We start from the raw sequence: 26,334 nt of genomic DNA, 5'->3' as shown, positions 1-26,334 counted from the left end.
AATTTGATTGTTTGTCCAGGTTGTATTCTAATGATCTGTGTTGAAGTTAACAACTGTCCCCTTACTGGGTGGTAATAGAGAACAGCTGTCAAATACAGCAACCGTTTCCCTCTTCATCAATCCTCTCACATCAAGCCAACACTCCTCTTCCTTTTGAAGAAGTCAGTCTCATAATGTCACGCAACTGTCTTTTTTGCTTCCATAGAGTTTTGAGGGTTGAGTTTCTTTGTTCTGGTACTGAAGAGATAACAGCTGTCACATGTCACCAACAGGCAACTGGAACACAATGGTTAAACAGTCATCCGGCTGACTTTTACAAGTGAACTTGGTCACATTTTTGCAGTTATTTCAGACTAGAGAAAATGTTATAAAATTGTATTGTATATATTGTTGAATGTTGGTGTCTTAATGGTCACAACTTGAGGTTCAGACTGCATGGGTCACAATGTTATTTTATGGAATTTCAGTGGTATTGCATTGCTGTGAAGCTATATTCTGTATATTTACTTCCCTGATGATGACCCGAAATAAACGTGACAAAATATTTAGCCAAGTGAAGAATTTTTGTTTTCCAGGAGATACAATGTACAGAATAGTTTAGGCAAAATGTAGTACTGGTTTATAACCTTGTCAGTTAAATGTATTTTTGCTTTGTCTTCCATCGTATTTTCACATATAGCATTTTACTGTTTCAGGGGCACCAGTGTTCACAAACAATAAGCCAATGAGACATCTGGTGGTGGTGCCTGCAGCACGCAGTGTCAGATTAAAATGTCCTGCAGCAGCATCCCGAAGCCTAATATCACATGGTGGAAAGGCAATGTACCATTTGTCAAGAGAGTCTTTGGTCAGGTAAGTGCTTACAGATGAAAATATCTGAGTGTGCCCAAAGTCGCTTTGGAATTTGATAACTGAATGAAACCATGTTCAGAGTACAGAGTGGTAGTTGTTAGACGCAGCTGATATGCTAACCAGCATAATAGTTCATAACTACATTGCAGTAGCTGGCCATTAAGAAAAAAATTAACGTGCCATTGTGAGTGAAAACTACTATGTCAAAAGAAGAGCTGCATTCCTAGAGATATATCTTGATAGTTGAAAAGAATAAGGCAAAATAAAGCACCACAAAAAGATATTCTTAGTGGAAATGTAGTCTGTGCTGAATGTTATAGGCTTTAGGATTTTACTTCAGGATTTTATCAGGTGAGAAATTCTGCAGAAGTTTTGAACTCCTTACTGTCTCATTTTTGTGTCAGCCCTCGACTTAAATGTGATAGTTGAGGTACAGGTTACTGTGATGAAAGTCTAAACGACAAAGTGAGGAAAATTCTGCTGCAAGGTCTTAGTACAACCTGAACTTGGTTCAGACCATAATGTGTGATAAAGGTTGTTAAGGAACTACATAAATGTGAATCACACATGGCAAACAGGTTGCTCTAGGGCTGTTTTGTGCACCTGGAAAGTTTTAGACCCATGTTGTACTCTGCCCCAGGTGTTATATGGAAGGCTTGAATGCCATTATAACATTACAAGCTCCTGCTCTTGTGCCGCTAATGACCCGCCATTCTCTGGCCGTAACACCTACAGTATTACCCCCAGCTTTGGCCTATGTCCACAAGTCACGCTGCTAAAATAAACTATCCAGACTGCAATTGAACTCTCCCAGGTCTGGCATCTCTCAAGTGACCTGGTCATTTCAAGTGATAATTGGCAGTACCCCCAGTTTAGTCACCCCACCCCCCCCCCATGGTGTGTTTGATCTCACCTTGTACTCATCCAAGCCAGACTACGAAGTAAGTCTTGGATGGATTGATGGGAGTTTGCCTCATGAATAAGCTTATACTTACACTGCATATGGCTATATGTGTTTCATGTTGAAATCAATTTTTCATGATCATGTCTTCACTCATACCCCTGATATTTATTAGCTTGTCCCTTACAAACTTTGGTTGAAAAAAATGTTTTAAAAAAAGTTATTAGTAAGTTAAAGGGCCTGGAAATGTTAATAGTGCTGCAAGGCTTCAGAAAGTTATGGATAAAACGTGAAGTTTTAGGTCTCCATACATCTGCCATTTACAGTCCAGTTTCAGCTGTCTCTGTATGAATTCAATCAAGAGTGAAATTTGACTGAAGCAGCCTTGATTCTATTCAGTGATAAAGCCTTTCATCATGTATCTCTTATTTTGTGCTTCAGGGGGTCTGTATTGAGAGATAAAATCAAATGCCATTCACTGTTTATATGATGGTTGCCAATGTGTAATACACAAGTAGACACCAAACCTTTTCTGGTGGTAAAAACCCTAAGCTACCCAGATCTGTACTTTTCTGACCATAAGAATGTTTAGGCCACATTTTTGTTTGGTGTGAGAATTTTGTGCACCTCTTCTGTTTGTGTGTTTGCTCCATCTGTGTTGGTGTTCTCTAGAATGTATGTAAGGTCATTGTGTAAAATTCCCCAAATCCTTTCTAAATTACTACATTTTCTGTTAGACTGACTGACTTTTGTCAGTTTCACTTTACATTCATCTCAGTGATGAAACCTGAAAAAGTTTTGACTGGTAATATTTTTCTACGCAGATATTTTCTCAGAAGAGTGCATGTACTTGTTTTGGAATTTTGATCCTCCAAAGCAACAGCTTGTCCTTCAACTTGTGTATTTGGGAAAACTCAGTGGACCAATTGCTCATCTATATTTCTGCATATATGTTCACACTTTTTCTAGTTTATGTTTACTCTTCTTCAGTTGAAGATTAAGAAGTGGCAGCTTATTTTACCGGATGTGATCCCAGAAGATAATGGAAACTACACATGTGTGGTACAGAACATACATGGCAGGATTCAGCACTCCTTTACTGTGGAGGTCATCCGTAAGTTTAACCCACTCTACTCTAAACTGAACATAAAACCAATACTTTTGACTGAGTCTGAGATTTGATGAAGCCCATTAAAGGGTGTACCAGGATGAAAGTGCCTAGAGCTGTCTACCCAGGCAGGAAATAGGTACACGCTTCATCTGACACAGTGTGACTTCTATGTCAGTTGTTCTTGTTATGCTGGGACATAAACAGCTACTCAACTGAAGTCTTGATTTGGAAATTTGTTTCTATGTGCTGGGCTTTCTTTGGTATTGGACATAGATGATTAGGCTTCTAGTATGGAGGGGGATGGATTGAGTGATAAGGAGTGGTCGGAAGAGGAAAAGGGGAAAAGAGGGAGTCTTGGGTAAACCTAGATTGAAATTGATACCATGTACATAATTACATTTATGTCTGTATAATCTTTAGATTAGACCAGAATGGTTTGCCTAAAAGACATTTTCAACGAATCTGGAATACTTTTCTACAAAATTTTACTGAAGGTAACCCACCTTGCTAGTAGATTCTGACGTGCCTAGAATCATATTTTATGATCCAGAAAAATCTAAAGCCTTTTTAATTATGTATATTTTTTTTCACGTTTCCGAAAGTGGGAAAGGTAGCCTGTGATGAATGTATCATGGGGATTTTGTGATAGGCTTTGGGATTTTACCACTATGGTCAAAGTGAGAAATTCTGCAGAAGTTTTGAAAACATTACTTTCTCATTTTTGTGTCTGCCCTCGACTTAAATGTAATAGGTGAGGTACATGTATATCTTTTCAATTTTCCTAAAGTTTTGAGTGTATAAGTTTGATGTATATTAAACCTGTTCAGGCTGAAAGATAATAATCACCTACCATGGAGGGCAAGAGCTGGCAAATGTATGGAGTTTGTTAACAGAACCTCCTGCCATCTGGTTTGAATGGACCACATTTGAAACTGACCAGTTTTGCCCCAAAGCTCTTTTCAAGTCTGTAACTTCTTCACCAGATCAAAAGCTGGTTAGAAACTCTTTCTTGAAGTAAATATGTGCTAAAGTTAAAATGATACCCACTTTTGTATGTAATGATTGGCATCTTGTGCTTGAGAAACCAGCATCATACATTTAATATGTACTGAAATTACTGGTCTGGTTTCAAAAAATAAAAGCAACTTTGGGTTTTAACCAATTTTTAAAGAAACACTTGTCAGAGGGGTACTGTTTATAACATGCAGCCAGTCAGGTTTGTACATTTTACTGGCCAGGCCCCCTACCCTAGTTGCAACTTTCCACACACATTTCCCAGTCTTTTGCCCCTTTCCAGTGGACCACTTAAGAAAGGCCTCAGAAGAAGTGTTCAGTATGTGTAGGTACAAACCACACCAGACTAACATAAAACTTGAGCTGAGACTGTAAACTAAATCTGGTACAGTCTGTACTGACAGACAGAAGCCTTGTCTGTGGGGTGTGTTGCTGAAACAGAATGCTCCCTTGTTGCTAATGTCTGTCACAGTTCAAAACTGTTGTCACATTACAGCTAATTCCCAGGAAGAAACAGCAGACACAATTCAGCGTTAATATGAATTCCAGACTTGTTTTTGTATTGAAATGTTTTTCTACTGTGCTTAACTTCAGCCTCTAGAAGTCAAATTCCTGAGATTGCCGTTAACTGTGACTTTGTAAGAGAGTTGTCTTTCTCTACATCAGTGTCAGATCTTGTGTGGCTTTATGTGAGTGGTCTTGAGATATTTATGTTTTTCTTGTACCAGTTATATGGACAGAGCAATTGACAGTCATGACATACACTGTATGTGAAGGCTGTTACAAGAAAAAGCAAAAGGATTTTCGTAGCACTCTTGAACACTTTGTTACCAATCTTTCTTAGTGCTCATGAACAATATTACGGCATAGTTACTTAGGTCAGCAGTCTACTTCAGGTGAAAAGTTCAAGTCTTTTTTTTCTTTTCCAAAGTATTTATAGAATACATTGATATGGTTCACCTTCTGTTTTTTAAATTAGAACAGTTGTCCTCAAAACAACTGGAATTTTATAAATCTAATGGGGATCAGCCTAATATGGCTATGTTTGGAGAAGAGCTCCATTGTCACTATGGATATGTCAACTTCTTGATCACTGTCAGTCTTGTACATGTTGGCATAAGGATAAGAATTAGCCTCCAGGAAGCAGTACCCCGTTCCATGTAGTTAAAAACAACAATTCATGTATGATCTGGCCTGGGATTTCCCAGCGTGGTAGTCAGTCACTGGGGACAGAGCACAATTCTACATAAACACTGGGCACAGTTGTCCCACTGAGTAACACACCTTCTCTGGTAACTCTACTGCTTGTTAACCAGCCACTGAATACAACAAGGACTTTTGCCATGCACTTGTAGATACTCTAAAAATATATATTTATGTAATCAAATTTTTATCTACTAATTTTATTCCGATTTCAATCTTTTCAGACAAAAGTACAGTTCACTAGTAATGTAAAGCTTCGAAATTTTATTCCTTCTACACACCCCCAACCTTCTACACACCTTTTTCATTCTCCATTCCTTATGTATTTGTTGAAGCAGGTGCAGTATTCCGGATGGCTTTAAATGTTATTACTGGTCATTTGTATTAGAGAAGGTGTTGAATTTAGCATTATACCTTCTGGTCTTACACTATGGACTTTCCATGTACTTACGTTACAGGTATAGGCTACCCAGATTTTATTTAGGACAGTGTCAAGGGTTATTTATTGTGTGCCTGTATTTTGACAGTGATTGAAGACTTGAGGACAGGAAATGACCACTTGAGCGGTCTTTAAACCTGGCAGGCCACCTCCCCACCCTGAGAGACTAACTCTTGTCCCTTCTGGCCTTTCCTCACCCTCCTAGGCTCACCTTGCCCTCTTTTTGCCCTTCCCCTCATCTTTCTTTGGATTGAATGGCACTGGCATCTATTGTCCCTTTGTTTGTTCAATGATCCTTTACTGCTTTAGTTTCTTAGGGAGACTTGCATAGATACACATGTAAAGTCCGTAAGTACTTTTTATTCAGCAATTTGTTCAAAGCTGTTTTACTATATCAAAATTTGATGGTAAAATTTATAGCTACTCTAGGTAAACATTTGATGACCAAATCGCAGATAGTTAACATTGCTTTGGGTTTTCCTGTTCATGCAAGTACTTATAATCTAAGTAAGTAAAGCGCTTTATCCCATGTAATTCCCTGAAGTCATGGTGAAATTAATGGCTCATGCATCCCGAAAACCTGATGGTTAAAATTTGGGGTAATTTATGTATCTATTACAGTGCTTGTAGTCCACACTTCCCATGTATCTAAAATCCCTGCCAATCTTGGCATGTGTTCATAATCAGTGAGTGACCCAGGAGGAAATTGATATACACTGGCTTTGGCTAGAGTTAGTATATACTGGTGGCATGGAATTATTCTGGCCATTTTAAACTTTAAAAAGAAAAAACCCTTGGCATATGATGGTGAAGGATACATTTGTCTCTTTCTGGGCACCAGTTTAAATGGAAGTAGATCAAGTATCTTGCAGAAATCTGCCCTGTGACATGCAGTAAAGTGAACATATGTGTTTACGTTAGGCACAAGGGAATAGTACACATATCTGATGTGAAAAATGCAGCCCATTGTTAGCGAGATTATGATCCTAGATGTCCACATTTACTTTTCAATGGTGCAATGAAATATTGGTTTGAACATGTGGGATGGATTTACATGCAATCAGTTTGATTCAGTAAAGAAGGATTTAAAATGTGCTGTTGGATAAATAATTGCACATGTAATTTGGTCCAGGAAACCTGCAGTTCTTATGAGTTTTGTGCTGTACTGAAGCATATTTCACTTTGCCAATTTGTGTATGAATTAACATGCTTGGTTGAACACGATGTTGACTTCTGACTGGGCTGATGTATAGCAAATGCACAATTTACAACAAGGAAAAGAGAAAGGAGCTGGCAGAGCTCTCTTCACGGTACCAGTACTAAAGGAGGACTGGTTATGCAGGAGTTTCTGCCTAACAGCCACTGCTCTTGTGTCAGCTGCTCAAGTTATCTTGGGTTAACCAGCCTCACATTTCACATTAGGGTCTGTTTTTTAACGAAGCTCTTTTTTTCTCCATTTCAATAGCCTAGTTTTTGTAGAACATGATTAATACTTCTGTGAAGGGAAATGTTTTGTTTTCGGTATGTGATGGGTTTTGTCAGGCAAAGGATGAGACTTGACACACTGAACCTTTACCTCTTCATTCTGGAATGTTGACTTTGTGTATAGGTTATGCAAAGGTGCCAACTCTCATTTGTTAAGCATCTTTGGTTTTTGCTTGTACATGCATCAAGTAGATGTCTTCTCTCAGCCTTCTATGATCAGGTGCCTTTCATTTCTGTATTGTATTTAACATAGTATTCTTTACCTGTGCGTGGCTATTTTTTCAAATCTGACTTAGAGTAAGGTTATCACAGAAATATGTCCAGATAACTGTTGGTTCGGTCAGATACAAAATCTTTGCATAACTCATGGGATGCACAAAAAGGCTATGAAAAATTCATTCACATCAGCATTTCAGTTATAAGTATTTAAAGTGTCACATTTTCTGAATAAACTATATAACAGTTTCCTGCACTATTCCAAACCATGGGTGCAGCAGTGATAGGATTTTGGAGTACAGATGACATTTCAGAAGTTACTTTGACAGGCTTCTCTTTGCACCTCGTGAAAATAATTCTTCGTAACCATATGGTTAACCAAACACCAATCTTGCCAAAAAGTAAGATTTGATACAATTCATTTAAACAAAAATATGTGTTGATGTACCAAAGTAGTGACTGTCCAGTGAGATGGCAGATACAGGCAGGTACCTTTTGGATTCTTCACATGGATTATGCACATGTACTCAACAGTTTCATTTATTCCTTTTGTTTCCAAGAACAAATTGCTATACTGCTAATGTTTGTCTGTTTAGAAAGTTTGATCAAGCATCTTTGTTTTTGCTTGCAGCGAGGCTTCCAACTGCTCCTATACTGGAAGGACCTCGGAACCAGACTGTATATGTGGGTGAGATGGCGCTGTTTGAGTGCCATGTGACAAGCGATCCTCAACCACATCTACAGTGGGTCAAACATTACCAGGTGAACGGCTCGTATAAGGCGGAGGATGGAAAACCATACATCAAAGTTTTGCAGGTAACTATTGTTTTATATTTTGGCCCTAATATAGACCCTTGTATATGAAGATATATTTTTTCTCTAAGAACATAACTCTTTAGAATTATTATATTCCTTTTGACACTCTTGTGTTTTTTTTTCAGAATTTTTATTTCGAGATCAGTGCATTACATTTGCATATAAGGCAATTCTGCTGTAGAATGGAAGGATTTTAAATAGATTCGTGGGACAATAATGTTTGTTAAAGAATTTATTCTAGCACCAGTTATTTTTTCTTGATTTATGATATCCAGATTATTTGGGTATCCAAAAAATATCCATACCTGTCTTTCTTACAGCTGAAAACATGTAAAGATTTACCTTTCATACAGTAATGTATCCTTACATACTCATTCAAAATAGTTTTTGATACTAAGGTGTAAAAATAAAGTAATGATCATAATACAAAAAAGAATATGGCTTACTTTCACCTGCATATCCTTGCCTCTTAATTGTATGTTTTTGTGTGTTTTGGTAATATACTTGATTTGAAAGCAAACGTCTTTAATGATATCTTGTTTCCTTTTTCTCACGTAATGCAGCCACGAGGGGTACGGTATAACTTCCTGTTGTCTTCAAGGGCTTGATTTTGTTCATGTAGTGTACACCAAGATCTGCATTTTTTGATGTCTTGATGTCTTTTTTTTTTCCAGTGAATGTGTTTTTTATTTCTGTGTTGATGGACAAGCCTAGACTTGTGATAATTGCATTGTTGGAAATATCACTGCATAATGCCACAGCATTGACTCTTTTGTCTTTATAATACAATGCTTGATTATGGGAAAGTATCCACAGATAACCTGAAACCCATCCTTCCCTTGTGCACTTGAAACAGTTCTCCCTTGTACTGACTGATTTTGATTAGTCGGTGTTACTCCACATTGTCATTTGTCATCATGGCCTGCAGTCTTGGTTGAGGTTGAATGGTTGATGCTCTATCAGAAAAAAAGTTAATTAAACAGTCATTGATTCCCGTGATGTGATCACATAAAAGTGCTTGTTTGTGATGTATGTAACATTTAATACAGATAACGAAGCAGACATTGATCAATGTTAGTCTGCAGTCGTCCTGTCAGCATGCGCAGGATTGGAAGCTTGCTGATCCCATGATGTCCCAAACGCCCACCCATCATCCCTCTCCTTCACACAACTCCACCTAGTGGATGCATCAGATTGCACTCCCCTTTCCACCTCTCCATGCACCAAAGCACAGTGTCATGCAGAAAATTAAATAATGAAATCGAAGGTGAAACCAGTGAATGATTTCAAATGAAGGATCTGAAATGTTCATGATTTTGTTCTTCAGTCTCCAAATTTTAACTAGCATGAAACTAAGTTGAAACTGTCTAGCACCAGAACTGTCCAGAAAATTCCTTGTCATGAAATGCTTTGTATAAAATTTATATGAAGTGAACCCATGAAAGTCAAAAGCACAATGGATTCTGTTAATTTTGATGTGTTGAGCATGCTGTGAAAAGAACACATCTGTTATGACCCTTAACTCCAACAGCTCCTAAATGTTAAATGTACATGATATCTTAGCCTCAAATTTAAAAATTAAGAGGAAAAACTGAATTGTGATAAAGTCAGTTTGTTAAATCAAAGCATAGTTGATCACGTCACTACATGGATAATCCATATGATGTGTGAATTGTAAAAAAAAAAAATATATATATATATATATATACACTGTACTCCCCACATCGCAATTGTAATGCTACTACTGTTCAAAGTGTGCTGCTTTTTGTGTTTCTTCATGTCCTGTATTAATGTGTATGTCTACTGCAGTTGTCCTACAGTAGTGTGTCTAACACCTTTCTAGGAATTTTGCCCTAACTGTCAGTTTTGTCCTTCAGCAATCCAGCATGAACAACACTTCACCGGAAGCTGTGCTCATTGAGAATGTGACACTCAGCGATGCTGGTTGGTACACCTGTCTGGCCACCAACTACATAGGTGTATCATACAAGAGTGCCTGGCTTACTGTCCTGCCTCGTGAACCTGGTACGTTTGGTTTACATGGAATTGTGCTGTAAGAAAAATAAAAAAAATATGTTCACATGCACATTATCTGACAAGTTAATGATGCCCCATGATGCCTGAGGGTTTCTCCCCATTCGACCCATGAGGCTACACATTTGAAAAGAAATAAATATTGTAATGGGAAATATCATAATCTATGGTAACCTATAAGCAGTTACCATATTATCTGGACTCATTCACCTTAGAACGGGGGGAAAATGTGAAGATCAAAAATATTACCCTAATTCTTCAGCCTTTTCATCTGCCTGTGCAACCAGTATTTAAACATTCTGAGAAAACTGTGAGATGGAGAGACATAATTTGCACAATTTTATGAAGCTTGCATCTTTAACCCTCTAGGCACCAACGTATCATATATGATACCCCCACTAAATAAGCCTAACCAATGGAGACAATTTCCAGCTAAATTTCAATTCACCTCATTTTTTATTATTATCTTATTGTATTATCTTATTCCCTTGGAGAAAGTACAAATTGACCTGCCCTCTGTCTCAACCCTGTCGTCTGCTATATAGCAGTTCCTGTTTACCGTCACCACTCTGTTCGGTTTTCGCTTCCATTTGGACAATTTTCAATCCATCATCATCATGAACACGTAAGTGAACCTTTGACTTTGAGTGATCATTATCATTTATACTAATGTGTATGTAACATATTATGCCAGTTTTATATCATTATTTTGCTTTACTTGGTTTTAGCAGAAGATTTATTTTTGTTGTATCATATGTGATACGTTGGTCAAAGGGCCGATGGAATGTATCACATATGATACGTTGGACATAATACAAAATTTGACTTTGCTATCTGACTTCAAGATTGTGTTTTTATAATGTAAGAACAAAGCTAGACGAAGCATACTAGATCACACATACAAATAAAAGATTGTTTTACATATTTACTAACTATGTAGACTGTCTTCCTGAAATATGAAATGGACAAAAGGAAGTACATGTGTGTATTTTCATCACGCCAACTTCTTGTCAGTTCGTCTTCGCCTAGATATCATTTGTTCCCTGATGTATCCAATGCCATTCCTTTCCTCTTTCAGTTTTAACATTTGCTATTTTTTCCACAGATCTGATACAGACTCTGATGTTGATGATATTATGGACGCTATATCCCCAAATGATAGTGAATACAGTGAGCTTGATACATCCAATGATGAATATCTTCCTAGTGAAGAGGAAAGCGACAGTGATTCACCAGGCCCGGGCAACCGCTTAGGCTTAACTGCCAAACAGAGTAAAGCGCATAGCAAGAAGAGGCTCAGAGATGACTGATGAACAAGATGACATACCTTTGTCAGTTCTGAGGACCAGACTTCATACAGAAGATGTGGATATGTTGACCCAAATGTTAGATGAGCCAATGTGGGCTGACGTACCTTTTATTGTCCCTGACACAACATTCCTAGGTGAACAACAAAGTCTTCCGGACTACCTGAAAACTCCCTATGAATTTTTCAAAGATATAGTTACAGACGAAATGATTGAGATGATTGAAACCCAAACAAACATTTATGGATTACAAAAATCCGGGAAAGAACTGAAAACATCCAGGAAGGAAATAGAGCTTTTTATCGGGCTTTACTTAAGAATGGGGCTTGTAAAAGCTCATAATGTCAAGGTATACTGGGCTGCAGATACTAGGCACCCACCAGTAGCAGATGAAATGTCACGCAACAGGTTTACTACCTTAGCTACACATGTTCAATTCGTCAATAACGAAGAACTTTCAGATCAAGAGAAAGAGCTGGACAGATTGTGGAAAATTCGACCGTGGATTGAAATGCACAGAGCACAACTGGAAAAAATATCCCCAATACAGTGTCAGAGTGTCGATGAAATAATGGTAGCCTTTAAAGGAAGGTCCCCCATGAAGCAGTACATTAGAAATAAACCTCACAGATGGGGCTTTAAATTGTGGGCGAGAGCCGGCAGTGACGGAATTTTGCACGACTGGGATGTCTATCAGGGTTCCTCTGGCAAGACCCAAAAAAAAAGTTCTGGTGCTTTGCCTGGCCTTTCAGGTGATGTGGTTATGACAATGGCAAAGAAGTTGGCAGATGGAAAAAAGTGTTTGCGGATAACTTTTTCTCAAGCCTGGATATTGCCAATTCATTGAAAGATAGAGCAATTTGGTTCACCGGCACAGTAAGAGAGAACAGATTGAAAGGCTGTTCCCTGAAAACAGAAAAAGCCTTAAAGAAAGAAGATAGGGGATCTCATGACGCAGTGGTAGAAGTCAACTCCAATACAATAGTCGTCCGTTGGCTTGACAATAGAAAAGTTGATCTCATTTCAACCTGCACTGGCACTGAACCCATGTCAAAAGTCACCCGCTATGACAAAAAGCAAAAGAAGAAAATTGAGGTGCCCTGCCCAGCTGTTGTTCAGGAATACAATCAGAAAATGGGTGGAGTGGATTTGACCGACTGCCTAACTGCCCTTTACAAGTACCCTCTGAAATCTTGCAGGTGCTACATGTACATTTTTTACCACTCCATCTGTGTGTCGGTAGTTACAGCATGGCTTATGGACAGGCGCCATTGTGTCCTTCTGAGAGAAAAACACATGAATCTCTCACAATTTCAAAGCGAAGTGGCCCAGTGCTTAATTCATGTTCAGCGGAGCCGTGGTCGACCAACTTTGTTACAAGCAGCCTCCCCTCCACAGGTTAGACAAGCAGCACCAGAGCATGCCCCTGTTCAACTGGTCCGGTTGGATGGCGTGGGAGATATGCCCGAATGAAGTGCCAGAGCGTGATGCAAGCTCCCTATCTGTCACAATCTAACCTTCATCAAGTGTACCAAATGCAATGTACACCTTTGTCACTCCATCTGTGTGTCGGTAGTTACAGCATGGCCTATGTACAGGCGCCATTGTGTCCTTCTCAGAGAAAAACACATGAATCTCTCACAATTTCAAAGCGAAGTGGCCCCCTCATGTTCATCGGAGCCGTGGTCGACCAACTTTGTTACAAGCAGCCTCCCCTCCACAGGTTAGACAAGCAGCACCAGAGCATGCCCCTGTTCAACTGGTCCGGTTGGATGGCGTGGGACATATGCCCGAATGGAGTGCCAGAGCACGATGCAAGCTCCCTATCTGTCACAATCTAACCTTCATCAAGTGTACCAAATGCAATGTACACCTTTGTCTCAATAAAGACAGAAATTGTTTTGCAGACTTCCACTCAAGATAAACAGTGACATATTTTTACACGGCCCAATATATCAAATACGATACACGTCCATCGTATCATATATGTTACACTGCATAAATTTGCATATAATTAAAAAAATAAAGTTTTGATGAAATGTTTGTTTTATTTGAGTTGTTATATTACTAAATTTTTAAGTTTTAGAATTTTTGCATAAGTAGAAATGGGAGCGGGCCCTAGAGGGTTAATGACAGGAACAAATTATTTTTAACGTCATTTTCATAATAGATGTTTGCATGAATCCCTAATATACCCTATTATTAGTAGTATATATAAATCCCCACCCCTCCATCCATTGAACAGCATTGACAAAGAAATGTATAAAAATCCATTTGATAGTAATTCTCATCATGTCAACAAAAAGCTGTATTTGTCTGAACAGAGCCACCAGTGGTCCCAAAGGAGAAGACTGTAAACCTCATGTACGTGTATATTATTGTGGGTGGAGTTGTTTTCCTGATGATCTTCTGTGTTGTTGTCGTCGTGCTCAAAGTGAGGTTCTGCAATGGTGTTTTTGATCCTTCAAAGCACTCGGTTCGTAAGAAAGTCATCATACAGTGGCAGCCGGTAAGTGTTTTACACAGCTTATTAAAATGTATACATTGTAGCAAGTATATTTTTGAACAATTACACAATTTTCCATCTGGAGAGATATTTGTTTGAAAGGTTCTTTTGCAAAGCATTTATCAACTTAGATTTTAAGGGGAATGCTGAAATGATGACACTCTGCTTCACTTTTTTGGCGAGCATGAAGAATCCATAATTATGTAAGACATCTACAAAAGTACCTGTTCTTTAAAGCTCCACTGGAAAGGGTGATTTTAGTATTCAAGCAGAATATAAATGGTTTTTAAAAGTTGCACATTACACCACTGATCTAAACATTTAAATCTGTCTAGGACAAGCTTTGTCTGTGTTTTGTAGCATTGCTTTTTCTGTGTGAAAGTGCGGTTGCATTGTAGTCTCATGGAGTTTAAAAAGAACTGCACTCAAACTCACCTTACATGTTGATGAGGATAGCAGGGATGATCAGAGTTTCTGCTTCCATTTTTTTCACATAAGTAGTATTTTATGGAATTCTATAAGTGTCTCCCTTTTCCATCGTCCAGAACCTGATTTACTATGATGAGAAGATGGACCCCTCTAAGCAGCCCCTGATGGCTCCAGTAGTGAGGATAGAGTCTCATCTACAAAGAGGAAGACCCAGGTTCCCGTCCAATGTTAGCACCATGTCTGAGTACGATATCCCACTGGATGAAAAGTGGGAGGTCGACAAGGAAAAGTAGGTTCTTACTGCTTAATTGAGGATTGAAACATTAATGGGATCCTTGTTTTGTCGAATTTAATTAGATGTACATTCTTGTAATGTTTGTAAATTATTTTATTATTCTCACAAATTATGAATTCTGGCCTTACCCTTAAGAATAAGTGTTCATGAACTTCAATAAACATAAAAGACTTCTCTTTGAAATTTTATGTTTTTGATTTTTGAGACAGGACCTTAGAGAGCTATATAATTTGTAGCTTGTAATATTACATCTTTATTTCAGTATTACGCTTGGCAAACCTCTTGGAGAGGGAGCATTTGGGGTGGTGATGCAAGGAGAGGCCCGTTGTTTGCCTAACAAGCAAGGCATCACAACAGTGGCTGTCAAGATGTTGAAAGGTCAGTTGGAGCTTTGAGGGAAATGTCTGACAATTGCCATTAGGACTGCAGGCTGTTTAATTCATGTGAAAAATAACACAATTGTTAACAGGCTGTAATGATTTTATACAGTGTGGCCTCACTATAGGACACTGCTTTAGGGACACTTTGCACTATAATGAAATGACCATGGGATCCAGTATATACGGCTACAGAATATAGGACTACAGTCCATCTTACAGGTCATGATTTTGACAGTGAACAAAGTGTTATCGACAACAACATTACATGTGCGTTTGGAATCAAACTCACTCGCAAAGAAAATGTAACCAGCTACAACCTCCTCCATTATTCATAGACATTCCATTTCTTTTTACTTATACTCGCGTAATATTCAAAAGATCATGCCTAAGATATCAAATTACACACGGGTCATACACTAACAGCAGAAAACGAAGCAAATGATGCCGTGTTAATTAAGTATATTTCTAGGTGAAAAATCTTCATTTGTTAGCAGTTTTACCTGTTCTCGCATGAAAGTACACCACAGATTTTTGGGGGACAAGATTTGGGTCGCGTTATATATGATTGTGCACTATATCGAGGCGTTTTATAGTGAGGCTACACTATTACTTTTGGATTAAGAGAGAAGAACAAGGAAGAATTGAAGCCATCAAATCGAAGGATATATATATATATATATAAAAGACAGCCTGTGGGAAGACATGCCACCATGCCACTGCCAACAGAGAAAAGTCCATTAATATTACAGTGGGCGTTTCCACTTGTGCCAGACCTTACATGTAGTTGTTAAACTCCATCCTGCGTCAGTGTTAGGCTGGCCATCACACACTGTGTATAAAATTCCATGGATGTACTGTAGAACTATTCTTAGCAGACAAACTTCTGTATGTGTGCCACTAACTGTACATGTGTTCTTCAGTACAAGAATTGTCACACCTTAATCCTGTATAAAAGTCGACTCTGTGTTAACAGATGGAATGTGGCTCCCTGGGCTGACATACATTTGTCATGGCCAAAAACATTATAGACATGCTGAGAAAGGTTGCTTGTTTTGAAGACATGGGCATTGGCTAATATACACACGTTTTTGTTGTTTTGTAAATGCACGTATTTAATAATCTGAACTTACGTTTGCTACGTAGCTACTTGTACCAAACTCTCATCCTTAGGCTTCATAACATGTCTGTTTGATCATGCTGCATTTGAATAAAGTTTCTCTTAGATTCTAGCCACTTGAAATAAAATGTACATATGTAATAAAGATACATAATTGATATGGTCCATGTACTTGCGCTGATAAAGGTGGACAGGGCATGACCCTTTTCCTCTAGGTGACACATGGCAGTCAGATTAGGATATTTTCTAAAAATATGTGGACATGACCCTTGAGGCTGAAGTGAACAGAATATTATAGGGTACTGTAGGATATTGAAAGTTAGAAGACTGAAAAAACGCATAAAATCAATAAGCTGTCAAGCAGTTGAGGGATGTATTTATGGTTATGTTATCATTGAGGATCATATTCTGACACTGCCATGTTCACAGAGGATGCAACAGACCATGAAATGATGGACCTTGTGGCAGAAATGGAGGTGATGAAGCTGATAGGCAGCCATAAGAATATCATCAATCTGCTGGGATGCTGCAGTCAGTCCGGTGAGTGTGCATTATCTCTTAGGTTTTCTTCATATTAATATATGGCTAGAGTATGTTCTGGGCAGGTAAGATCAGGTAGAGACTGAATCCTCCTTTTCAATTGCATGAGTTGTATGAACACTGAAGTACAAATGTTGTACATAAATCTTTGACAATCCAAGTCTGGTGCAGTATTTTGAATGTTTAATATCCTAGGACAGATTAAGCAAAATGTCCTGAAATATGGTGAATTGCAAACTTTTTGGAATTGAAAATTTCACTTTTGCTTGTCAGTGGCGTGAAGAGTACGTAAATACAGACCAATAGTGCATCAACTTTTTGAGTATGCAGATTTTGATCTTCAGAGGAGTAGAAGTAAGGTCAGGTTACATTTCTTGTAAGAAAAGACAGGTCCATTACAGCAAAATGAACTGTATTGTTTTTTTGTAACTGTCTTGTTTTTTTCTTATGCCGAGGAAACAGTGTGACATAGAATGCAAGGTTACCGAAATTGGTTCTCCAGCTGGGGTTGTTTTACGTAATTAGAAACATTGAACTGTCATCATAAATTTGAACATGACATAGCAAACCTTGAAGCATGGAATTCTATATAGCAATTGAGTAAATGATATGTAAATTGTTTAAAGCTATTGAGTGTACACTTTGTTGAATGTGTAAAGCTGTGTAATTTGCTGGTGATCTGTGTTCATACATATTTTGTGGGTGTTCGATTCGATTGGCATTCATTAGAGTTGTTAGGGTGTAACTATTTACTCACAAACTAACGTGCACTTGCAACCAATTAGTACAATTCCCTGTGCACATCTGCTTCTGATTGGCTCATGTTAATTAAAGGCAAAAAGGTTAACTTCAAACAGAGCTGCCCAGGGCTATGTAAATGGAGAGACGGGTTCAGAATGCTTGCTAACTGGAATAAATTAGATCCTGGTATATGACATATTACTTGGTCATATGGTCGAGTGTCTGATAATTTCTCTTTTCATGAAATAGTTTTAAAGTATATGGAGGTATCTCAGTGATACAAATAACTAAGCACTGGCTAGCTAACTATAACTCTCTGACCCTTCATGAATGGAGTCGTGTGTTTGAGGCTAGTTCTTGCTGTTGTGGCTGAAGCTTTAAGTCAAGAGGTACCTAGTGAAGGTATTCTGATTTCCTCAGCCCATAAACCTGACTCGTCATAAAAGTGAAAAAAGCAGTAACACATTATTTATTTCTTTTACGCCATACTCAAGTTGTGTTAGTTGTAACTTAAAATTGTGTTTTGAATTATTTCAAATTCAAGTCCAACACCATGATTTCCAGAAGCATTTTGCTTGTTTCATTGGTTAACAATTATGCTAATAAGTAGTCGAGTGCAGCTTCAAAGTCCTCACAAAATTTATGTACATTGTAATTCACGGCAGAGGGGGCTAACACACAAGCATGGCACAGTGACCCATGAGCCTCTCACCAATGCAGTGGTTGTGAGTTCAAGTGCAGCTTAAGCTGGCTTCCTCTCCGGTCGTAAAGGTCTGACAGCAATCTGCAGGTGGTTAACTAGGCTCTCCCCAGTTTCCTCCCACCATAATGCTGACCAGCATTGTATAAGTGAAATATTCTTGAAAAAAACACCAATCAAATAAATAAATAAACATTTTAATCCCATTCTTATGATAGTTTGGAAACTTCATATATTAATGTTACATTTTCAGGACCTCTGTTTGTTTTGGTTGAATTTGCACCCCACGGAAATCTGAGAGACTTTTTGAGAAGTCGCAGACCACCCAATTCTGGATATGAACAACCCCTTGCCAGTTTTGACCCTCCCAAACACAAACCCTTGACACTGAAGGATTTAATTTGTTTTTCTTATCAAGTTGCAAGAGGAATGAAATATTTGTCTGACAAACATGTGAGTACAGAATATAATTTAAAAGAATTTCAAAATTATATTTTAGTTGACTGCGGCTGTTACAGAAAGGTTTGGGTTATGGTTAGTCTTTCGTTTTGGTTACCCACTTTCTATTCATTGCATGACGAAAACGTTGTTTGGATTTTTTTTGGAATTGTGACTACATATTCACTCAGATTATTGGATTGTGTAGTGATCTGAATGTTGATTTATATGATTGCAGTGTATACACAGAGATTTGGCAGCACGAAATGTTCTAGTTGCTGAGGATTATGTGCTGAAGATAGCAGATTTTGGCCTTACAAGAAATGTTCAACATGTGGATTACTACAGAAAGAAAAGTGATGTAAGTTCATGTCAGCCAACCAACTAGTTAAGGGTTGAAGTCTTGTCTTTGTGTCAATAGAAAATTTTCCTTTCATTCAGGAAAACACATTGCTTCCCACTCAGCTTTGATATCCCTGGATGTCTGTAACATTTATATTTAGCCTGAGAGATTTAGAAACATAAATATATCCCAGATCAAGTCCTTGTGTCCTTGTTGTATTGTGTATACATCGCTAAATTAGATCAGCTCAAAATTAAAAATGATGCCCTATATTGGCAAACCAGTTCACGCTCTGCTCAACAAAAAACATGTAAACCTTGAGATAGTGACCATGCTAGATCTAATAATACACCAAAGTTGTTGAACTGTTACACACGGTAACTTCTTTACAAAGTCAAGGACAGAGAATTTGCCTCGCCTTAAAGATAAAACAAAGAGATCTAGAGGAAATGTGATTTTCTTGTTTAACAAATGTCATTTCCAAACATTCTCGTTTTGAACCATGTGCTGTTAGTACTTGCTGAGATGGTAGAACACTGAAGCATTCTCAAGTGACATAAGGTCTAATGGATGAAACACCCTTGATATTTATTATAAAAAAGATCCCAAATAGGTTCAGATGTGAAGATGTGGTGGGTGAGACAGTGGCAGCTGCCTTTATTTACTACCAAGAAAACAAACAAGAGAACTGTGTGTAAATGTTGTGTTGACTGTGGCCCCACTCCTGAGCTTGCAAAATAAGAAGACCCAGTACAATCTGCCATAACAATAGAACAGCACAACACGCTGCCCCCATGGATCATACAGCAGCTTGCAGTGATTAATGGGATGGCTCTTAATGGATCTGTAGGGGACAAGTATATCTAGCTAAGTCTTGCATATGGTTACCATCATTTTACAGGGAATATAAGTCAGCTCTTTCATCCTGCTTGTGTGGAGAGCTTTTCACAATGTCACGGGAATTCTGTTTGAAATTCTCCACCATTCTTTACTTAATTTCACACCTTGTGGGGCAGAACTAAAACAAGAGGTTTGCTGTGCAACATTTAGATTCCCAAATGGAAGGTCATTGGTGAAAGGCCTGGCAGCCTCTGAGACATTAATCCATGAGCTTGGTTGTAAGTTCAATGCGATCTTGTGTGAGAGAATAGCTATTTTGTGAAGTTCTTAAGGTTATCACCACTCACCCAATCCAAAGTCCACACCGACTTATAGACAGCTTATCAAATCTGGAGACTTTTCCCAGCAGCTTACTCCATTGCACGATCACTCGCTATTAACAATTCACTACATCAATGGATCTTTGAGCATTTAAAAAATTAAAATATTCTTTGATTGAGGATATTTAGACAGTGTACCAGCAAACAGGATTTTGGCAAAAGGATTATAAAAAACTTCAAAAGAGAAAACAGGAAAGATTAGTGCTGGTTATATGGTTGTATTTATTATCTAAAGAATATAAAAGCCTGCTGCCTCTTGGGTCTGTGAGAAACAGAGATTCATCTTAGACACAAAAATGAACAATATGAGCCTTGGATTAGTTTGTTAGTAAAGAAAAACAACAGAGAGAAAGGAAAGCTACAACTTGCTGATCCTGTTTTTGTAGATATCTGTCTGCATTAGAAGTTGATTCAGTTCACCTTGTGTTTCGTGTGATAAAATTAGCAACCCGTATGAGGAGTTAATTAAGCTGCATTAAATCTTTCATATAACATAAATGTTAGGTACAGTAATTTCAAATATTTTTTACTTCCACTAAATATTGGTATTGCTCTTTTTTTAAAAATACTCTAATGACTTCATTGTGTGAAGCTAATAGTTATTAGATATCGTTCTTCTGTAACTTGAAATAAACTTAAAGTGCAAAAATGGATAGTACATTGTATGGAGATATCCACATAAGGATTGTGTTTAGAGTTCTATCATACATGTACATGTATATTTATACACCGTGAAGAAGTTTAATACAAGCAGCTGTGAGGAAGACATATATCAAAATGAAAGCCTCGTTTTCTACTGCATGTACACACATTGTTGTACATCTGATGAGGTTACTTAGAAAATATTTGTTTTTTTATGAATGCAGCGAATAGCTGATATTTGTGAAGAAGTTTGGAGAAGGTAAAAACAACTATTAATATGTTTCATGTACATTGTATGTGAAAATATGTCTGTCCAAAAATCTGCTGCATTTCTGTCTATCCCTTCCACCCACCCTATTCACTGAAATCCAAGGACTCAACTCTGCCTCTTAGCAATTCTACACTTTAAAGCACATTTGAAAAATTTCACATGCATCAGGTGTAGGGATAAAATCTGACATAGTTCTGTTACAGTTATATCAATGTTCAACACATGAGAAAGAAAAAGCTGTTTATCTGTTTGGCTTACTTAGAATTATATGTTCATGCACTATGTCACAGAAGAAAGGGTTGAGGAATTTCAGTGTATGTAACATTTTTGGAGATTTTTTTTTCTTCTATTTTTTTCATTTGGTCAAGTTGGCCACTGATGTGTTATCACGTTGTTGTGTTGATAGGGGAGGTTACCTGTGAAGTGGATGGCCCCGGAGGCACTGTTTGACAGGAAGTACACCACAAAGAGTGATGTGTGAGTAGTTGAGTAGTCTACTTCTGATGTCCTTACCTGATAGCTATCTTACCCCCTCTGGGAACATCCATGACACCTGAGATTGACTGCTTAACTTCTATTATACTTCTATTACGCCCCGATAAAACATTTGTGGCAAGGAACAGTGTTAATTTTCTGTATACATGTAGCAAAAGCGAAAACTACAAGTAATTTATAGAGAATGAAGTGTGATCCATGGCTAAATTGAAAGAAAACCTAGCAGCTAAACACAATTTTTACTGTCTGAAGTCATTCATGCAGAACAACCACATTTAAACCACCAGTGTCAACAGGATGTAGTTATAGGGGAAAAACACAATGAGACTGGCTGCGTTCATTTAGTTCACCACAGAGGAAAGACTTTATTCTTCAGGCCTCCAGCTCAACAAAAAAATTTTTAAGCATCACTTTCTTGCCTTGGAGTCAAGGATCGTGGGTATCACTTTCTCAGGCTCCCTGCTTTTGTGTAAGGCCACAGTGAGACCTGTTTTACAGCTGTCAAATTGGGGAAGCGATTTATTTGGAGAGGGGACAGTCATAGCAAACAAACTATTAAATTTCTTTTAGCAAAGATTCAAAGCTTCTAGTATAGATCTCGACACTTCCTGGAACTGCTTAAACTCCAGGGGTAGAGCAGTTGAGGTTGTTCCTTTGCTTAGGTTATTCATTAAATGACATTAAAATTACCATCCTTGAGATGTGGCATATTAGTGTGGGCTTGTAAAGCTTTATCTCCGTAGTTCTCGTGGTGATCATATTAACCTTTCACAAGAAGCAAAGCAAAGCGTGGGATAGTCATGTTCAGGGTCATCCATCATTGATTAGCAGAGTTAGCAAAAATAACTATATATATATGCCATTTTAATAAACTAGTGCACTGCCCATTGTAAATAATTTATATCTACCACGATGTATGTCATCATATGCAATATGTAAATGACTACAGTTTCATTATGATTACAAGTGGGTGATAATTGAATGAGGCTGACCTGTGAGTGTTTGCTATGGCAGGTGGTCGTATGGGGTATTGTTATGGGAGATTTTCACCCTGGGTGGTAACCCTTACCCCTCTGTTCCCGTGGAGAAGCTGTTCGAGCTGCTGAGAGAAGGTCACCGCATGGAGAAACCACCCTACTCCTCACCCGAGATGTAAGTCCCTAGAGGGCCTGGGCTCTGATGTGATCAAATATTTGTGTGAAGCTTTTCACAGAGGATACTTTGACCATATAACCAACATGTATCATTAATTTAAGTCCCAGTATTGCGGGAATGCCACACATTCTGTGTGCTTTTGTACATGTAAAGGAAATGTACTTTAGTTATTCTCTGTGACTGTTTATGAGTAAAAAATAATTTCCATTATATCGATATCAAAGGATGGAAAACAAAATTCTGCACAAGCAGATTAGCTAATTTTATCTTCATACTCAGGAATAAATGACTATTTAAAGACTGTAAATTGTGAAGTTGGACAGTTGAATGCCTACTTGTACTATGTGCAAGTGCTGGCAAGTAAAGCTCAGATTTTATATGGCTATCAATACAACACAAGTTTAGTCCACTGTAACCAATATAGATTTCAAAAATGCATCTTTTTGAAAGCAATGTCTCTCTCATCACACAGGTATAACATCATGCAAAAGTGTTGGGAACAGTGCCCTACGGCCAGACCAAGCTTTGAGGCACTGGTCCAGGAGTCGGACAAAATCCTCATGTCGTCCTTAAGAGAGGTAAGTTACAATGTTAGCAGTCTGAATAGTGGTGGTGCCTTGAAGCAAGAATTCTCAAGTGTTGTATTGTTCTGTCCTTTTCCCACCTTTAGATTTGATTGTAGCTAGATCATGAGTATTACCAATATGGAAGATGTTGCATGCTGTGTTTCACGTATGATTTGGATTGATTTTAAAAGTGCAGTGAGAATCATTGAATATGTATGGGACCGTGGGTTCCTGACAAATTAGCAGGCTTTTGTTAAGCTGAATCAGAGGTAAAGGTTATCTATGAATGAAACTTAATAGACAGGTACCAGTTGGTCTTGTGATACTTGTTGCCTATCAAATTTTAATTTATTAGAAATGTTTTCTCTGGCATCAGTTTAACCAAATTTTGGCATGCAAAATAGTAACTGTGGTTTTTCTTTCTATAGGAGTACCTGGATTTGGAGCCTCTAGAAAGTCCCACAAGCACAACGTCAGCAGACAGTAATTATTCTTCCTTATCCCAAGACACGTCTTCAGACAGTGGGGATGGGAGCTTGTCAGATGTATAGCACAGTTTGCTGACAGAGACTGTATAACTGTAAAGGTGGCCTTGGCAAACAACATTTAAAGTGACTGTTGGGTGATCTTGCTATGCCTTGGCCCCTCACCTATAACATTGGTGCATTTGTTGTTGTTGTTGTGAACACAATTGGTCCCTTCTGTGTTTTCAATTGCCAGGCAAGACATGATGTGCTGATCCGTAGGACAAGACTTGTACCCTACATTAAAAGATTGTGCTTTCCATGTCGTCTTGCATAAAGTACTAAGGTACAAGCTATGGATATCAAGTATTCTGTACTCTATGGAGGGCTCATCCAGATTTCCATGTGCATCCACCATGAAAGGATGGCAAGTAGAAGGATATTCTTGAAGGATTCTGTGTTGTACCTAGGTGTAGAATTTATGCCAAGTGCCTGAAAGATATACAAGATGGTCATAGTGCTGCCAGTCATTGGAGTATGGCCAAGATATTGGAAGTTTTCCAATATATTGGTGGCAGTAGTGTGACAAACAATTTTAGTCAAACGATAAAAGAGTTGTGCTATCCCAGACTTTGTCCTCCTCAGTGGAAAGGTAACTATTAATTAAGTAACAGTGACAAACTCTTCCTATGTGTTCTGACAGGACAACTGGGGAATACATATAGAACTTGTCTGTACCTTTTGTATCATGCACACTATTATTTGTAATATTTTATTCAGTATGTGTGTCCTGTGAGACCACAGCCATAAACCAACCCGAACTGATAGGCGTGCCTTTGCAGTGACATTGGTTACTGCCAGTATATTACTGTGGGTTTCTTTGGCAACATAAATGTACCACTTCACTGATGCCAGGTTCTTGTCTTGGTATATGTTGCTACCATGGGTAGTATTGGAAGTGTGACTGTTGATTCTTGGCTTACAGTATTGCTGTGGGCTTGTCCGGTAACGATTACGTCATAGGCAATATTGGACTATATATCTGGGGCACTGTTCCCTGGCAGTATTGCAGTGTGCTTGTGTTAGACAAAGTGTCTAGGTAATATTGTGGTGTTTTGTACCAATTGGACCATGTACTACAGCAGTATTGCGATGACTGACCGAAATCTGACATTGACATATACTCTGTTTATTATGCAAGAATATGTTGTTTGTATATAAAAGTTGACTCGCCATACCACACATTGTTACTACACCTGTCAGGTCCTGAAAATAGTGGAAGGAAATGTAAACTTGACCTTTGATAAATGCATTAATGTGAATGTGCATCCACTCCTCCAAGTATAGGGTTTAGGAAACCACATCACCAGCTGAAATTCACTCTGGAAATATAATTTAACAATTTCTAAGTAAATTAAGTACCTTTTTTTCTAAGTTTTTTCTCGAAATTTTATTCACCATATTAGTATCATTTTTTGTTTTAATTATCAGTTTTAAAAGCATTAAAGTGGATGGTTTTGGTGGGGTCTGAATTACTTTTGCTTGAACACAAATATTTTATTTAAAGAGAAACATATCTGTCAGTGATTATTTTTTAGGCTAAGTCACACGTTGCTTTGAGTTTATTTGCAATTTCCACTACTTTTAATAGACACACTGATCTGGAAGTTTGGATTGCAGAGTACATGGCCTGGATACGCCCACATTTCACTGTACTATACACGGATGTTATATCTGTATACTGCCATTTACAAATGTACAAGGCACATCAAAATATATATCTATACATATATATATATATATATGGTTATTATTGTTTGTTGATCTTTGATTGTTAATGTTAACTTGTAAATGCCCTGTGATGTCATTATCCCCAATGTTTTGAGGGTTTTTGTTTTTGTCTCTTCTCTGGTAATCATTGAACAACCCATATTGCTTGCAGCATTCTAGGAAGAAGTCTGTTCATATGTATTTGTCTAATTTCATCTCATTGACATCATATTATTCTGTGACTTTGTGATGTATAAGGCCCTGCAAGCATTAAGTCCTAAAGGTTTCGGCAACGTTCTTTAAGTAGGTCTTGAGAATCCGTGTATATTGTGTTAAAAGAGCGGATGGAAACCTTTCTATGTTCATTAATTTTTAGTTCAAACTCCTGCATTGCAAAGAGGAAAAAATAAAAATATGCCACCACTAACAGTGGTAACACATCTGTGAGAGATACACACATTTACTGAATGATTCAAAATTTGAACATGAATCGCTGTTATTGGTGGTATAATTTTTAATGTTCAGTTCTGTGCTGCAGACACAATCTGTGCTTCTGGAACATTTGCAAGTTGATGGGAAAGTTATATGAATGCAGTGTAATTTCGCTACAGATTTGCCTGGGCATTTTCATTAATATATTGGTCCAGCGAATAATTTCATGATAGTACAAAGCAAAATCTTCATGATTCTTGCATGATATTATGAAGCATGTATTACGATTAACAAGTTATCAATAATTTTGTAAGGGACTTAAAACATGACCGCAGAAAGCCATTTCAGTTGACTTCATGATGACGCATTACCCCATGAACTATTATTTCAAGGTCTTTATACATGAAGGAGGCGTTGGAGACAAAGAAATGTATAAGTTGCTACATAGCCTT

The 26,334-nt window shown here is 37.9% G+C and overlaps 1 protein-coding gene across 1 annotated transcript in view; it reads left to right on the top strand.

Annotated features, from left to right (window-relative positions):
- Positions 1 to 25,653, top strand: part of LOC135467529 (fibroblast growth factor receptor 2-like) — an 89,029-nt gene extending 63,376 nt beyond the window's left edge. The window contains exons 8-22 of the mRNA XM_064745301.1: positions 696 to 852; positions 1,667 to 1,793; positions 2,744 to 2,867; positions 7,853 to 8,037; positions 9,915 to 10,062; positions 13,703 to 13,887; positions 14,430 to 14,602; positions 14,871 to 14,986; positions 16,535 to 16,645; positions 18,340 to 18,539; positions 18,763 to 18,885; positions 21,407 to 21,477; positions 22,510 to 22,647; positions 23,123 to 23,228; positions 23,645 to 25,653. Of these exons, the coding sequence (XP_064601371.1) occupies positions 696 to 852; positions 1,667 to 1,793; positions 2,744 to 2,867; positions 7,853 to 8,037; positions 9,915 to 10,062; positions 13,703 to 13,887; positions 14,430 to 14,602; positions 14,871 to 14,986; positions 16,535 to 16,645; positions 18,340 to 18,539; positions 18,763 to 18,885; positions 21,407 to 21,477; positions 22,510 to 22,647; positions 23,123 to 23,228; positions 23,645 to 23,767 (2,087 nt within the window). The 3' untranslated portion in view covers positions 23,768 to 25,653. The remainder of the gene's footprint in view (positions 1 to 695; positions 853 to 1,666; positions 1,794 to 2,743; positions 2,868 to 7,852; positions 8,038 to 9,914; positions 10,063 to 13,702; positions 13,888 to 14,429; positions 14,603 to 14,870; positions 14,987 to 16,534; positions 16,646 to 18,339; positions 18,540 to 18,762; positions 18,886 to 21,406; positions 21,478 to 22,509; positions 22,648 to 23,122; positions 23,229 to 23,644) is intronic.
- Positions 25,654 to 26,334: the final 681 nt, after the last annotated feature.

The sequence above is a fragment of the Liolophura sinensis genome, chromosome 6, assembly GCF_032854445.1.
Source record: "Liolophura sinensis isolate JHLJ2023 chromosome 6, CUHK_Ljap_v2, whole genome shotgun sequence".
NCBI lineage: Eukaryota > Metazoa > Mollusca > Polyplacophora > Chitonida > Chitonidae > Liolophura > Liolophura sinensis.
Note: the sequence above shows the minus strand (reverse complement) of the source record. Positions and strands in the feature narration are given on the sequence as shown.